The sequence below is a fragment of the Branchiostoma lanceolatum genome, chromosome 4, assembly GCF_035083965.1.
Source record: "Branchiostoma lanceolatum isolate klBraLanc5 chromosome 4, klBraLanc5.hap2, whole genome shotgun sequence".
Taxonomy (NCBI): domain Eukaryota; kingdom Metazoa; phylum Chordata; class Leptocardii; order Amphioxiformes; family Branchiostomatidae; genus Branchiostoma; species Branchiostoma lanceolatum.
This window is the reverse complement of record NC_089725.1, coordinates 28803067-28819192: the sequence shown is the minus strand read 5'-3', so window position 1 is coordinate 28819192 and position 16126 is coordinate 28803067. Positions and strand designations below refer to the sequence as shown.

At 40.9% G+C, this 16126-nt stretch overlaps 2 protein-coding genes across 2 annotated transcripts; one reads left to right on the top strand and one right to left on the bottom strand.

Moving 5' to 3' along the window:
• Positions 1 to 2866: 2866 nt before the first annotated feature.
• LOC136433887 (decapping and exoribonuclease protein-like) lies at positions 2867 to 13157 on the top strand. Its single transcript, XM_066426472.1, has 11 exons — positions 2867 to 3212; positions 4933 to 5129; positions 7430 to 7646; positions 8189 to 8315; positions 8584 to 8681; positions 9060 to 11118; positions 11344 to 11508; positions 11877 to 11909; positions 12314 to 12383; positions 12633 to 12735; positions 12873 to 13157. Exons 1-6 carry the CDS (start codon positions 2941 to 2943, stop codon positions 9172 to 9174), a joined length of 1026 nt encoding a protein of 341 aa, XP_066282569.1. The 5' UTR covers positions 2867 to 2940; the 3' UTR covers positions 9175 to 11118; positions 11344 to 11508; positions 11877 to 11909; positions 12314 to 12383; positions 12633 to 12735; positions 12873 to 13157.
• LOC136433886 (nucleoporin NUP35-like) lies at positions 13084 to 16055 on the bottom strand. The gene is made up of 3 exons (XM_066426470.1): positions 15762 to 16055; positions 14841 to 15093; positions 13084 to 14595 (listed from the first exon to the last, which is right to left on the bottom strand). Exons 1-3 carry the CDS (start codon positions 15921 to 15923, stop codon positions 13928 to 13930), a joined length of 1083 nt encoding a protein of 360 aa, XP_066282567.1. The 5' UTR covers positions 15924 to 16055; the 3' UTR covers positions 13084 to 13927.
• Positions 16056 to 16126: the final 71 nt, after the last annotated feature.

The window sequence follows — 16126 nt, the reverse complement described above, 5'->3', positions numbered from 1 at the left end:
TTGGCATCTTGTCAATAGCCTCTTCTTGAATATATGTATATGTGTCTCCATAAATAACCTTGAAATTCACATAGGAATTCAATAAAAGCCCTTTTGGTGTTCGGGTATAGTGACTTGGGAAACCAATTGCTCTTTTTTCAAAAGGGAAGTGGGTAATTGACAGCATCATCCTGTCAATAGAATTCGTTGCACGTAGGGGTGGATACCGGTTCGGCTCGATCAGGTTCGAGTCCAGGTTCAGGTCGAGAGGTTTAGGTTCAGGTCCGGACCTGAACCTAAACCTGATCCTGTCTAGTTGATATATTAGCATACTTACGTAATATCAAACCAATATGTATTTGAATATTGCACTTATTTTCACATTTCAATGCTCTTTTTGTCAGTGACTAACAAGCAGAGTGACTTAGAACACTTTTTATTTCATCAAAACATAATTAGTTGCCTTAGATAAAATCTCCAGAGTCCGAAATAAATTCAATAAAACTAATGAAGAAAACAGATCTTGATACATCAGGGCTGAAGACTAACTTTTAGACCTAGGAGCACTGTGCTCCTAACTCAAAAAAGTTAGGAGCACCATCAAAAATCTAGGAGCACCACTACAAAAAGTTGGAAGAACAAGCAAAAGTCTTGGCCATACCAAGTAATACTCCTATCAATCAATGTTAACAACCGGGAATTAAGTATTTGAATAGATCATAAAAGATAAAAGCCTACATTGATGGTGCAGAAAAATTGGCAATTCAATTCATTCAATAGCTTCCTACATACTAACTTGCACTATTGACTGTTCTTGAGAGTATCCTCCTGTGGAAATTTTCCCAGTACTGACAGGCTTTACAAAATTGCTCCCAAGCAGAGGTTCAGTGAGGTTCTGAGGGGGAGGGGGTAAATTTAGGAGAAGCAGCAGTTGAATTGAGCAATTGAATTGAGCAATTGAATGTTTTTTATGTATTGCGAAAGGGTTTGGGAACGTTTTCATTTGATGGTCCATAGTGTTCTTATAATAAGTGCCTGGCAAAACGATTTTCGACACAACCGGACGCTACGTATACCATCCGTGGCGACTTTAGGGCAATCGACTTTGCCCTAAAAACAATGACAATTGAAGTTAATCGTGCAAAGATTACGTGCTATGTAAAAGTAAAGCGACCGATTACGTTTTACGAAATTTACCGATGACACTTAAATTAAATTAGAGCTAGCGCTGCCCGGCTACGATTAACGGTGAACTATAAAATAGCTCCGGGGCCTCCGGCTACGCAGACCATCAATCCTTCCATAAGAGACATTTTTACATTATTGACAGGATCTTTCTGCAGGGGAAATTCTTTTATCGTCAGGATCACTATGATCAAACTGGCTGTAACAGAACCAACCGCCGAAAAGGATAAAAGACAGCTGTTACAGACTATTACTAGTTCCACGACCTCATACCTCCGCCAAATGATTTTAACTTTTATGACTGACGTATCAGGAGTGTTTCTCATGAATTATAAATCATACCAGTTGATTGTCTTAAAATATGATATGTCCAAAGTATGAGCTTAACAAATTATGAGCTTAACAAAGAATGTTATACTAATATTTATAATCAATTATGCAAATGAGGCCATTATTAGCATAATTTGATTCAACGATGTTCACATTCACATAACTTCCCGATGCCACACAAAAAGTATTAAATGTATGAAATTGCCGCCATTTGCCAGTGTGGAATTATAGAAGTTACTCATTAAGTATGCAAATTAGGCCCACATTTGCATATTTTCTACCCTCCAACATTCCTCTCTTCCTCAGTTACAATTTGAATAGTCAAATCATGCAACAAAGCGGATTTTTAAAGTTGCCTCATTAATTATGCAAATTAGAATCTGATTTGCATAATTATCGTCCAATCATACTAAGCATCACACAAGCTATCTACATAACAAAAATCATGACCATCCATCAAGGCCATCTTGTTATAGTATTTTCTCATTAATTATGCAAATGAGGTCTTCATTTGCATAGTTCATATCAATCAATATTTCTCTCTTCTTCAGTTACATATGTCACATGTTTCAGAGTCCTATCATGGAATTTGGCGGATGAATAAACTTTCCTCATTAATTATGCAAATTAGATACTGATTTGCATAAGAAGTATCTAATCATGTACATCATCACTCAAGGTATCTCATTACCAAAAATCAGTACCATCCATCAAGCCCTTCTTGAGTTATTCCCTTTCAAAGTCTGAAGAAAAACCCGCTCCTGCAGTTCAAAAAAGCCGCTAGGGGCCCCAAACCCACACCACTTACTCTTTGTCCAAAGATCTATCTACCACTCAAAAATCAGTTCCATAGTATGTCCAGAACACGAAAAATCAAAACAGGAAGTTCCGCTGCAGTACCGTAAGAAGCCGCTAGGGGTCCAAAATCTAATCGTTTTCAGGTCTCATCAAAACCTACCAACATACCAAATACCAAGTCAGCCCATCAAGGCATTCTCGCGGTTACACACAAACACACAAACGCTACCCTATGCATAACCTTCTCGGCGAAGGTAATAAGACAAACCTCACAGATTAGAACGACATCTACCTTGTATTCTTGTCATGACCGGGCCATAAGGGGGTTTATACTTGAAGGCCATCGAAACTGTGTTACACGTATAGAAACCGGATTATCAGATTTCTATTTAACAAGCTTGTCGATACTATGACATAGTATCGATACTATGTCATAGTATCGACAAGCTCATTGTTAAATAGAAATCTGATAATCCGGTTTCTATACGTGTAACACAGTTTCGATGGCCTTTATAAACCCCGACGAAGTACAGCCAACACACTAGTAACTTTCCACCAAAACTTGTTCACGCTAGACTCCATTTTGTGTAAACAAAAAAAGCAACGCTTTGGGAGTGCGCATAGTACAGTCCGGTGTTTGATACAGAAATGGAGAAACTTCGAACCGACCGCAGAGGTTATTTGGGACCGTTTCCGAACTATAGTCAACCAGAAGAAGTGGGAATTTTCTCGCTGACCCAGGATGGATTCTTCAGCGATGGGCGAAACCTGAAGTACTACGTGGAACCAGCGGACAGACAGCATGTCCACCTGGACCTGAACCACGGTTTTCCCCAAAAGCTCGTGGACTGGAACGATGAAGGGGGCGATCTGGACCACATTCTGAAATGGATTGTAGAGGCTCAACGTGTCAACCCAAGGTAAATAATGTATTGTTATAGTTTCAGGTTATGATATAGGCATATGAGTCAACAGTTGAACACTATTAAAACCAGAACAGCACGTCATAGAAATAGCCCGATACCATACATGGTATCATTACTAAATAAGAGACCTGTTACTGTTTGCCACCACTGAGCAACATGCTGTCAATAACAACGAAAAGTACCAGTACCTGAGTGTTAATTTATTTTATTTTATTGCATTCATAGATTAAGCATCGATGCGGTTTCTGTAATATAATTGTATTGTATTTGAAACATGTCCTGTTTATGCATCTATATTGTTAATACAATGTACCCGGATATGGTATTGTATAAGAAAAATACTGTCACTTCACCTATTTTAATGTTCTGAAAATCTCGTATATAAGCTTGGCTGGGCAATTGTAAATAATTTTATGAAGCTAATAATGTATAATGTATTCCCAGTTCAATTCAGTGCACACGTCGCGTGCACTGCGAAACTGTGATACTTTTTAATGATATGAAATAAACCAATCATCAATATCAAAAGACGGTTTCTAAAAGAAATCATGCGTCGAGGGCCGGCCGTTCATTTAGATAAACACCCAGCAGGTGCACCTCTTTCTAACTCCTTTTATTTTCACTTTCAACCCATGATAGGCTGTTGATTTCATGTCATATATGAGAGACAAAACCAGCATGTGCGCCAAGACGATGTCCAAGCTTTTTTTCACAACTTTATTCATAAAACATTAACGTTACATACATTACAATTTCCATAGACAAATTAAATCGTCGTCAAAACAAATATACACAATTTTTTGTTTACAACTGCAGCATTCAGTAGCTGTTCAAAACGATGTTCAAGCTGATGTTATACAAACCCACTGATATGTTGTTCGCGTGTATCGAACCGTACACGTCTAACATTTTACCACCGAAATAGAAACTATGACACATCAAATTGTGCATGACGCATAGGTTTCACCGAAAATGATAGAAGTTTTGTTGGCCCTCGAGATCCGAAACTCTCTTGACGGCGCCCGATATCCCTCAACCACGGTCGTATGTCGTCTGGCTATTTTTGATGTCGTAGACTTTTCAAACAGGTTGTAGCAGAACCAACCGCCGACAACGATCAAAGACAGCATTTTTGTAACAAGACTGCTGGCTGAATTGTGTACAAAATCATGATGCACGACTATCTCAAGAATGCCCTGAGTTTGCGATCGTGCTACGACCTTTGAACAAATGTTACCGGGCTCTAATTGGGTTTATGAAAGCCATCGAAACTGTGTTACACGTATCGAAACCCAATTATCACACCTTTCTATTCAACAAGCTTGATCGAAACCACGACAAAATATCTATGTAAATAACGCCTTTTAAGTCCAGCCAACGCATTTATTATTTTATTTTGTTTGTTTTTTCCCGAATGATTTCACTAACTATTTTGCACCCGAAATGTTCACAGTTCGGGTGCGCCCAGTTTGTGTCCATTCCAGAGAGGAATGATTTTATTTTGTCATATAAGTGTATGGGGTTTTATATCATACTTCAGATACAGTCAAATGTTGCTTAGTAGCCTTTCACACAATCTAGGGAGATATTAAGTAAGACAGGCTCTCAATTTCCACTAAGGAATAATTCATATCACCAGTTATTGATTTTTCATGAATAATGTAAATGCCTACATACTGGTATTCAAATACATACCTGTTATTAAATGTTTCAGCCTTTTGTCCGGCGTGGACTTTGTGACCTTGAGGGGACACCTCTCCAAGGTCACGTGTACTCCGTACAAGCGAGGGTGGAAGTTGGCGGTGACGAAGTTCAACGGCACCTGGTACATCAGCCATGTTCACGAGCAGTGGCACGAGAATCGTCAGGGTAACTACTGGGGTCACAAGATGGAGCAGTATCTGACAGCAGGTGATTGGTTAGGCCATGTTGATGGGTGGTTGATTTCATCATATGGATGACATCCTCCGCGAACCCCAAAACTGATGCTAGCGTGCGAATAAAAAAAAAGCTTGGCAAAAAAAAGTTGTCTTCAATATGAAATCTACGTGGTCAACATGGTTGAACAAATGACTAAACACACAATGGTAACGTTGGGTAACATAAATTCGGGATATTTCCGATAATGGTTGACTGAAATCAATCTAGCAGAACAATAAACCATCCTTTTTTTCTATTATTCTGTCAGTATCATGTACTATCTTTGCACTAATCATATATATGGTAGATTTTGTCTCTAGTCGTGCTGACACCATAATATTTCAACTTGAAACTACCGTCCGCCGCACGCACAATGACAGTGTTGTCGGACAGGGGGGCACATTAATTCGGGAGAGAAGATTCGTCTTGAATATCTTACCGCTAATCACATTTTATACAGCAGCTATTCGTTCCATCCTTTGCTTGAGGAGAGTGCTATGGATATAGACGTGTCCAAGTAAAAAAAATACACGAAAAAACGGCCGCACCGCACACATCAGGCCTTTGCTAACATCCCGTTTGTTGAGTCGGTAGAACGTCACTCAAAGTCGATCCCCACCGTCATGGCAATGTGTACATTATTCATGGCAAGTTAGCTGGATGCCGTAGCAATGGTTATACTACTATGTCCATGTGTTCCTTGTTGTGTTAGGAGCAAACTTTGAGGAAAATATCGTCTTCAGTCCACTATCACACGCAACATTTAGACAAAAAAGTGTTCCTCATAAACCTTTTGTCGTCTGCTTGACGACATGATTCTGGGTAACAATATGGCGGCGGGAAAATACACGTGCCGTAGGTTCAACGGTAGCAACAAAGAGGAGTTTTGATGATTGATCACACTTAGAATCCAGTTGCAGGTTAGCAAAAGAGATTGTAATAAGTTGTCTTGTAAATAATTGTGTTTAGCAGGCAGGAGATGTGACATTTGTCTTATAAACCAGCGAACAACCGTGCAGTGTGAGTCTCCCACGAAGCCCCCAGACTCTGTCAATAAGGGACGGAGAGTTTTTGACGTAGCCAACTTCTAATGCATGGTTATCGAAGCTTTTCAGGCAGTGTTCTGAATGTGTTAGTCTGTCAAGTTTGCATTTCTAGTGGTATTACTGATGTTGCATCTAGCACATATCCCTAAATACCCCGTTTTCGAAAAATCCCGAATTTAAGTACCCCACGAATTTATGTTACCCAACGTTATATCAATTAATGGATTCTTCACTTTTGTTCATTTGCATAATCTTCTTTGACTTTGGCATTCCACGACCTTAGTATCCGTTTACGAAATATCTTTTTGCAACTTACGGCATATATATCCTCATTTTGCACGATTTACAATATGGTAGGAAACGTTTTATTTTTTATTTTTTAAATGGACGATAATTGATGCGCGCGCGGATGTCATCCATAAAATGAAATCAACATGGCTTTACACGAAAGAAACGGGCTTGAAGGAGGGATTGGTTTCTTGTATATCAAAGTCAATAACCATTTTTACTTCTTTTTTGTGCGAATGCGATTATACGGGATTTAAAAAAAACATTTGTGTGTGTTTGCGTTTGTTGGGAGGGTCTTGACTCTGGAGAGGAACACGTCTACTTCTTTTCGGAAAACAACTTTAATTTCATTTCGGGATGTTGTGTCATGTGACTCAAGTCATATCAAAACTATTCCTCTTCATATACGTTACATGTCTCTTGATTTGTCATTCAAGTATATATATGTATATCACATTTTGGTTTTTCAGACTTTTGTCCGTTCTTTCTTTCTCCTTCATATCGGTAAATCGACATGCACCATTAACAACCTGTGGCTAACTGCAACAGATTTCCACAACTCATAGAGCATATAAAATAAATGTATCACAAGCACTCCATCCGTGATCATTGCCTCACGTTAAACGACATGGAATCATTCAGTCCGTTAGAAATATCGCAAGTAGCGTGACGACAAACCCATCGATCTATTGTCTTTACCTGATATAGATTTCTGAAGCAAAGGACGCGTCACGCATTTCAATGCGCGCAGTCAGAACTACAGCTTCGGACTGTTGAGTTAAGCAGAGAAGCGTGATCTGTGTTTTTCAGAAGAAAAAAACACGGCAGCACAGCTTTGAGTAAAACACAAGTATGAACAAACATAGCAGGCCAAATCGGAAGGAAGGAAAAAAACGTACACACCTCTTCTGCCCCTCCCCCTTTCTATAATCACTCTTGCGTGATTCTCTTATAAAGACAAAGCAAGAGGAGAACCGAATACCGATGCGATGGTTGACCTGAACGAAGCGTTCTACACCGTGGTGACGTCCCGGCTGAACGCCCACTCCCTCCTGTTCTCTGCGGAGGTTGACGCCCGGCTGCCAGACGACACACTGCCCCCACCTGCACGCTACGTGGAGATCAAGACGAACAAGACGCCGTGTACTCAGAATGAAGAAAGAAACTTCTACAGGTGAATAATAATGTGAAAGTCCGTAGAACACTCCTGGTGAATATACCAATCCAGTGACATACAATATAGAACGGGTTTAACCCTGGAGTTTAGACTAGATTGAAGACCTCAAGGTATGGAGATGTCCTGTCTGTGACTGTTCCTTGAGATCCACCTGGGGGTGAGGGACAGGTAGCCTCCGATGCAGACTCCTCCCGGCTGTTTTCGTTTTCAAGTTACAGTTTTTATACTATTACATTTTTTTTCTTATTGCTGGCCTTCCAGCCGGTGGCCGGTGGGCGTGGATGGGAGCCAACGTTGACTCCCAACCACTCCACAATCACTGCTGACTTATTTCCAGCTAGTTCCCAACCAACCCATGAGATCCTTTAACGAATCCAACTCATTCCCTACCGAGGCGACTTTGCCAGAGCCGTGCGGCAACAACTTGATAGAAATTTACAACATTGGTCCCCTTAAACGTGTATTGAGTACCACCTCCCCGTCATCATCAAGTGTCGAAACATCCAAGTCTTACATATCTCATTTTCCATCGTCGTTAGGAAGTTGCAGACGTGCTGGGTGCAGTCGTACCTGGTGGGCGTGCCGGAAATAGTGTTCGGTTTCCGTGACAACAAGGGCGTGGTCCGCAGTGTGGAGAGCTTCCGCACACGTGACATACCTGGCAAAGTAATTAGTGATATTTTTCTGTTTTTCTTTTTGTAATTCTGCAGGTTTAAAACAAAATCAAAACGTTAAATCACTAAAGCACATTTCAATCAGTAATTCTAAAACTGGGAAAAGAAAAGGAAATGATAGAATATTTTCCTTCAGCTTGGTACAAGTCGTTGTTCACTCATTCCTCCCTTCACCTGATCATTCATTCATTCATTCGTCTTCATCTTTATTCATTCATTCATTCATTCATTCGTTCATCCTTGTCCCTGTCGCCATACAGGTTGAATACGGAAGTGACTGGAAGGCGTCTGTGTGTATGAACTTCTGCGACAACTTTCTGTCCTTCGTCAAGAGATGTGCGACTGAGGACGATGCAAGGTAACATTAGAGCTCCTTATTCACGAAACAAGTTACTGACTTTGCTTTTCTGGTTTTGGGGTACGTCTAATTACCCTAGACCATCCCCTTATCCAACCAGATAAGGAAAATGTGTTATGTCATTGTGTATACCTTTAAAAACGGTCGAAAAATCAATGCCATTGATGCTGGGGCTTCTAATTATAGAATTGATTGCAATAAAGATGAGACATGAAGTTGCATCACAATAAGATTCAATTCATCTTTTAGTCAAATATGTTGGAACTAATTAGAAACCACTTTGACAAACTGATTGTAACGTTAACAATCAATGATTAATCTTCCAGCTCGCGTACAGTATTATGATCTATAACTGTTTCTTTTTGGCCTACCTGGCAGAGTTGTCTACCTGTTCCAACCAGACGCGCAGGGCGTGACGTGTGAAGTACACAGGGGCAGGGGGTCTCCACACACCTTCCTTCCCGACTGGTACATCGCTGCTGTCTGCCGTTGACGAGCAAACATCTGCAACTTGGGGATGCACAGCAGAACCATTTTGAAACTGTTTCTGATCAGAAGCAATAGAAATGATTCGAGTTAATAGAAGTAATCAGAACTTCTCAGAAGTATATAAAGGTACTCAAAAGTTATAGAAGAAACTAGAGTTCGGCGACCCAAGGACATTATGTCGACCTCTATGAAATGTTTAGAGCTCAGTTTGTAAATTTTATGCAAATGACTAACACATTTACATAATTCATGAATGGTGTTAAACCCGTTATTGTGCTAAATGGGGTTTCCCAACTAAAGGCCGCAGACTCACCAAATTCAATTTATAACAAAATTGAGTACAATATCTTGAAGAATCACGCGAAACTAATTTGCTTCTGACAAGGCCATAATCTACAATTCAATTAACAAAAAGGCCCGGCAATTTTGTTTTGACGCCCTCTCCTGGAGACGGTATACGTATCAAGCGACGCTGCTCCACAACAAATCTCTCTAAACCTTCAATAATGTCGAATACCTCCGTATTGATTACTAGGACTCTTATTGTCTATGTATTTCAATTACGTACACAGTACGTATTTTAACATTTGTAATTGCATTGTACATCTCTGTGATTTTTACTAAAGGCGTTTGTCTTGAAAAGTATGAATATTTCTATATCAAAGTTTAATGGATTAGCTGTAATTCACCCTCATAAATCAGGCCCCCTACGCTCCACGATACATCGGTCGCGAATATATCGTGGAGCGTAGGGGGCCTGATTTATGAGGGTGCTGTAATTCAGACTGTTATATATTTTTAAATCAATGCTGTTTGGATTAGCTTTAATTCAGACTACTAGTATTATATTTTTTTCATCAATGTTGTGCGGATTAGCTGTAATTCAGACTGTTATATTTCTAAATCACTGTTGTGCGGATCAGCTGTAATTCAGACTGTTATATTTCTAAATCAAAGTTGTGTGGATTAGCTGTAATTCAGACTGGTATATTTCTAAATCACTGTTGTGCGGATCAGCTGTAATTCAGACTGTTATATTTCTAAATCACTGTTGTGCGGATCAGCTGTAATTCAGACTGTTATATTTCTAAATCAAAGTTGTGTGGATTAGCTGTAATTCAGACTGTTATATTTCTAAATCAATGTTGTGTGGACTAGCTGTAATTCAGACTTATATTATTAAATCAATGTTGTGTGAATTAGCTGTAATTCAGACTGTTATATTTTTGAATCAATGTTGTGTGAATTAGCTGTAATTCAGACTGTTATATTTTTGAATCAATGTTGTGTGAATTAGCTGTAATTCAGACTTATATTATTAAATCAATGTTGTGTGAATTAGCTGTAATTCAGACTGTTATATCTTTGACTCAATGTTGTGTGAATTAGCTGTAATTCAGACTGTTATATTTTTGAATCAATGTTGTGTGAATTAGCTGTAATTCAGACTTATATTATTAAATCAATGTTGTGTGGATTAGCTGTAATTCAGACTGTTATATTTCTAAATCAAAGTTGTGTGGATTAGCTGTAATTCAGACTGTTATATTTCTAAATCAATGTTGTGTGGATTAGCTGTAATTCAGACTGTTGTCTTCATTGCTAAATGCTAATAAATATTTTTGACCTGAACTTTGCCACTGTCCTGTCAATACCCACTTCCTTATCGATCGAAAGGAGTAGGGGTCCTTCCCGGTGTGTGTGGTTCAAAACCTACGTATCTTGAGATCTCGGATTTCGCCGCGTCAGCTGGACGTGTACGAAGTTTCGCTGCGGAAGAAACGAGAAACCGTTACAAGTCCGGAAACGAACTTCAAGACGTCCCAGACTGAATACACAGACGTCATAAAAAGACGTAACTTCCCGCTATTCGAAACTGGTGTCAGCTCAAAACTGGCTGATGTCGTAACCCGCAAACCGGAAGTTCATTTTTCCAGCGGTATTTTTGGTAATCTTCACAGAATAACTTTATAATCATTATGGTAGTTCTTATATGTTTTTGTACACTGTGTGTGAATTTCATAGAATATAACCGATAATTGCGAACGCTAGAGCCCGTCGCCCGCACAGCGCGGTGTCGCGAAGCTTGTCCGGCACCTTAGACGTTCGCCGCCCCAGGAAAGCGAACGGAAGCGGCACACATCCTGTTTGACCGTGTTGTTGTTGACTTCAGCGGTAGATTTAAGTCCGACTGCAGGCCCATATCCTCACACATCACACACCGCTGCACTGCGCGACTCGGACGTTTCGGACGCTGCACTGCCTGAAGAAGAATTCTCTGTTCTCATCATGAAGGTACTTGTCATCGTGTTCCTGGGTCTCGTCGTGTGCTCACAAGGTAAGAGTTTGAATATTATTTTTCGCCAAGATCAAGTCCATTTGCACGGTATCTTGTGATCGATTCAGGGCGGAAAGTCCCATACATGAAAATGGAATCGTTTTTGAAATGATCATGAGTCGAGTTCGTTCTTCGTTTCAGAGCCAGACGCCTTTCGATAAATCTACAAAAAGATGTCGATGAGATGGAACATCGTCGCGTTTTGCGCTTGTCTCTAGCGTCACTGATGCGTTTCTGAATTGTACTAAATAGAATGTAATCTGCAGATACACATATCGTGGGGAGTGATTTGAAGCTTAACACAAGAAGCTAGCAAAATTGCATTTTTCGAAAACATGTCAGGACTTTTCACTTTATTTTATTTTCAGCCATGGAACTTTCGCGGGCTAAGCGCAGAGCCGGTAAGTTCCATTCCGTTTATTATGAGTACTACTTATCAGTAACAAGCCACAGTAGACTTTACGCAAGAAAATTCGTAAACTTGATTTTGGTCGATCATATCTCAGTAAATGATTTATCAATTGCCGCATCGGCTAACTCCGGTATGCTGTCTAGTTGGCCAATTTCAGTCTACTCTTTCCAACCGCCTCGAAGCTAGTAGAGGCTAAAAGAAGTCATGATATTGATATCATTTGTGTTGATGACTCCAAGCTGATGTTGGATTGAAAGGTTGTGGAATTTTCTTGAGAGGATACAACTGTCGGGCGTCTCTGGCGGTCAGAAAACGTTAGGAACTTCCACCCAAACATCTGCTTGGAAATGACTGATGGCTAACTTTTCCCACTTGTGTTGTATACAATGATAGATTGTGCTCCTGTATACTGCTACGTGGACCCTTGCATGGGCGTGGACTGTCCCAGGGGACTACGCTGCAGGTTGGTATTAAACGTTTAGTGTCCTGTTGGTGTAAACTGATTCCAGGGTTTGAAACCAGGTTTTTTTTTTCGCTTCCTTCACATGGTTGTTACAAAGCATTCCAGATCTATTGACAAAGACTGCACACAATTCATTTATCGTTGTGACTCCTTTATATATGTAGACACGGATTATACATGTGTATAAAGAACACTTGTCTGATCTATCACATACAAATCTCGTTAATCGTCTTTGTCAATATCATTTAGTGCCAACTACTGTGGTGGTTGCAACGCGGAGTGTGTGAGCGGAGGTCTCCATGAATTTCTTCATGCTGACTCAGACAGTGGCGGACTCTTCTAGCCTGCCGAGGTAAGCAATGTCAACACACCAAGCCTGACTTTTGTGCTTTCTTTAATCAAACATAATTGCTTTTGTCAATTCTCTTTTTTGTTGTTGATCCATTACAGCCAGTTTGTGACAACTGAATTACACTGTTTTTATTTCAGAACTGACCAATCCCCTGGCACCTCCATTGAAGGAAGACGATATAAATTTCTAACAGAAATGAAATGCTTGTATAAAAAAAGGTCATATATTGTGAAAGACGTGTCTTAAATTGTGAAAGTTCAGATTATTTCAAAGTAACCTGTGTAAATACCAATTGTTACGTTTTCAACCTTGTTTCCTAAAAATATATCAAACAAAGGGTACAAAGCATGTGAAAGAAATGTCTTTATTTTGTTGTTAGACAAATTGATTGTGTTGAATAAAAACTGTTACAAACATGATTACACCATTGCTTGTTGCATTCTCTCATTTGTGAAAACATTACTGATACACATACAATTTTTGACAAACGACGAAAAGTCCAGTTTTCCATTTCAATCAGTAGCACAAAGACTCAGAGGGTTCTTCTAAGAAAATACAGTGTCTTTAAAAATCCTGTCAACATTCATCCTGGGTATCAGGTGGAAAGTATGAAAGAGAATTCAAGGCCCTAGAGTGAAAATTTCGTTGATTTCCTTGATTGACCCTAAGGTTGTAGTACTGCACCTGTAACTGGTGATCACATCCCAATTCAGTAGCGTGAGATTGCACAATTGAAGCACATATCGCCTTATCTAACCAGAACAGCTGCATTACATATGCCATAGTGTGGTTCTGTGATTCCAAACGGTCTAAACATATCAGGATTCCACTGTAAGATATCTTGCCTACAAAAGAGACAGCAAGGAAAATTCCAGCAAATACTAAAATAACCCACCATGTAAGTTTGTGATACACCTTTGTATGAAAGGATATGCTTTGCTAGAAACCTACTTGTGTGCACATTGTACCTAATTGAAGTAGAGACATATTCTTGCTAGTTTCTGTTTGGACCCAACACCAGTAAGGGAAAACTAAAATCAGATTCTGTGTTTGGAAATAGAAGTGATGAAGCTATCATTTAGCTGAAAGAAGCCTACCTAAAAGTTATGAGTGGATAAAGATATGAGACTGATGTGCTTTATCTGTATTATTTTATAAACAAAGCCTAGGGAAAGAAGGCTGTAAGATCCATCTACCACCCAAACATGTATTCCATTGCCTTGTAAACCATGTTCCCATTCTTCTGCGGTGTTTTGGAGTCATTCACGACTTCGTGTTCATTGCTTGCTGCCTTGTACGCAGCGGTGAGCGGCCTGATGGGGGTATGTCTCGATACAGCTCCCTCTGACTGGTGCCTGGGTCTAATCGGAGTGAACACTGCGCTGCTAGATTCCGTGATTGGCGCAACCGTCTGTTCCATGACACTCTTGTCTATACACAGCGTCACCCCGACCATGATGCTTCCGCCGAACACCTTCCCGTTTTTGCTCAGGGCCTTCTTGGCCTGCATCTTGGACCCGTAGTGAAGGTGCAGCCAGTTGCCGTTGGAGGCTATCACGTGTTTGATGATGTTTCCGTACTGCGAGAACTGCTGCAGGATGAAAGATGTTGCGGCGGGCGGGAAGCCGAAGATCGTCACCCACGTCTCGTCCAACTGGTCCTCCGCAGTCAGGGCCTCCCCCTGGGTGTAGAATGGGTCGGTCTGGGCGGGGGATGGCGGGCTGGGTTTCTGCACGTTCTGAACCCCGGGAGTGGGTCCTGGGCTGAAGAGCACCCCTCCTGATGGAGTGGTATGTGCCACACCTGTAAGTACTGGTGTTCTGTTGACTGTGAATTCCAGCTGTTGTCTTTCTGGGGTACCTGAAAAATGCAACCATCATAAGATTAAGTGATTAAGACATAAAACAATAAGTCAAATAGGCAGAAACTGACAGGTGATGGGTAGTCATGTGTAATAAGCTGATACAAAGCTGGAGAGTTTCAACCACACATAGAATAGCATCCAGAGAATATTAGCCCTGGTCAGAAGGAACTGGACAGCTTTTGTTGCTGCTCTACATGCTGGAACTGGCAGTAAGTAAGTAATGGTTGAGTACATAGCTCACCTCTGAAGACAGAGCCAGTCGGGGTGCTGGTATGACTGAACAGTCCCTGGACAGGCGGAGCCCCTGACTTGTCCTTAGACACGCTGTGGAGCGTCGCCCCCTTCCCCTCCAGCCGGTCCGACCGAGGGGTCAGGTGGGTGTGCCCCGACCCTGGGGTGCTGCCGGACTGGACGCTCATGGACCGGCCGAAGCCGCTGCCCGGTCCATGGGAGGACGGCGTGCTCGCCGACTGCTGCCTGCTGAAACTGGAGCTCTGAAGGAACAGAATAGTCATGCAGTTATAAGACATTATAATTAAAAATCAGTCATACAGTAATCTACCAAGCAGATTTGGGAGGCAAAATCGTTATGTTTTCTAGCAGCCCTCCTAAGGTATTTGTGACAGGCAAACGATTTTGCCTCCAAACAGCTTCTTGGAGATCATTAAATCATAATGTACGGTACATTTCGAAGCAGTTTGGTATATTGTAGTAGGGCTTGAAATCCTTTTTATCCTGTTTCTGTGATTCATAATTCTAATACAAAGACTCAGAGTATTTTTTCTTGCAAAATTGCAAGTTGCTCAGCTTGTTCTCATATATCATAATGTGCAATATCACAATGTATTCAGTGAATAATATTTGCAAGTGGGTATTGCGAGCCACAATCACTAGAGTATATGCTCTAGAGTTTCAGGACTGCTTCAAAACACTCAAAAGTAAGTCATCACTCCAGTAAGTTCCTCTATGGCCATGCTATAAATTATTTGACAACTGAATGAAATTTTCAACGTCAACTTTTACTTACTAACGTTACACCTGTTTGTTCCTCTCATACTACAATCGTTCAAATCACGCAATAAAAGTTAAACGGTAAGCAGAGGATTCATGCAGACTAAATTTCTTACTACGACATTTCCAATAACGTTCAAAAACCTCCTACCAGCTGATGAGGGGAGGACCACGTTCTTCCGGCTCCGAAACTCGGGGACGGCGCAGCCGGGGGGTCGCCGAGGAGGAAGCCGGGCAGGAACGTCGCTCCGCCCGCGCTCGGGCCGTGAGTTGGCGACCCTAGCGTCATCGGCTCGTGAGTCTGGGAATCCATTTTTCTCCTGCACTCGGAAAACGACCTATGTCCACCTTTGGTCGCGATAAAATAAGTGTTTCAACAGGCAGACCTGAGGAAAATTTGAAATTTACAAACTTGTCAGTCTGTGGCGGGATGGTACAATGCATTGTGGGAGTATGCTCCCGAAAGTTATATCGATGGACCAATTAGAGATGTCTATTTGCCTAAAGTAACCAATC

What these genes read in the sequence shown, in the direction of transcription:
- LOC136433887 (XM_066426472.1), top strand. Translation starts at nt 2,941, where the DNA reads ATGGAGAAACTTCGAACCGACCGCAGAGGTTATTTGGGACCGTTTCCG. An exon ending in GGAGCAGTATCTGACAGCAG is followed by an intron (nt 5,130 to 7,429) that starts GTGATTGGTTAG and finishes TCTCTTATAAAG; the next exon opens with ACAAAGCAAGAGGAGAACCG. An exon ending in GAAGAAAGAAACTTCTACAG is followed by an intron (nt 7,647 to 8,188) that starts GTGAATAATAAT and finishes CATCGTCGTTAG; the next exon opens with GAAGTTGCAGACGTGCTGGG.
- LOC136433886 (XM_066426470.1), bottom strand. Translation starts at nt 15,923, where the DNA reads ATGGATTCCCAGACTCACGAGCCGATGACGCTAGGGTCGCCAACTCAC. An exon ending in GGTCCTCCCCTCATCAGCTG is followed by an intron (nt 15,094 to 15,761) that starts GTAGGAGGTTTT and finishes CTGTTCCTTCAG; the next exon opens with AGCTCCAGTTTCAGCAGGCA. An exon ending in GACTGGCTCTGTCTTCAGAG is followed by an intron (nt 14,596 to 14,840) that starts GTGAGCTATGTA and finishes TGCATTTTTCAG; the next exon opens with GTACCCCAGAAAGACAACAG.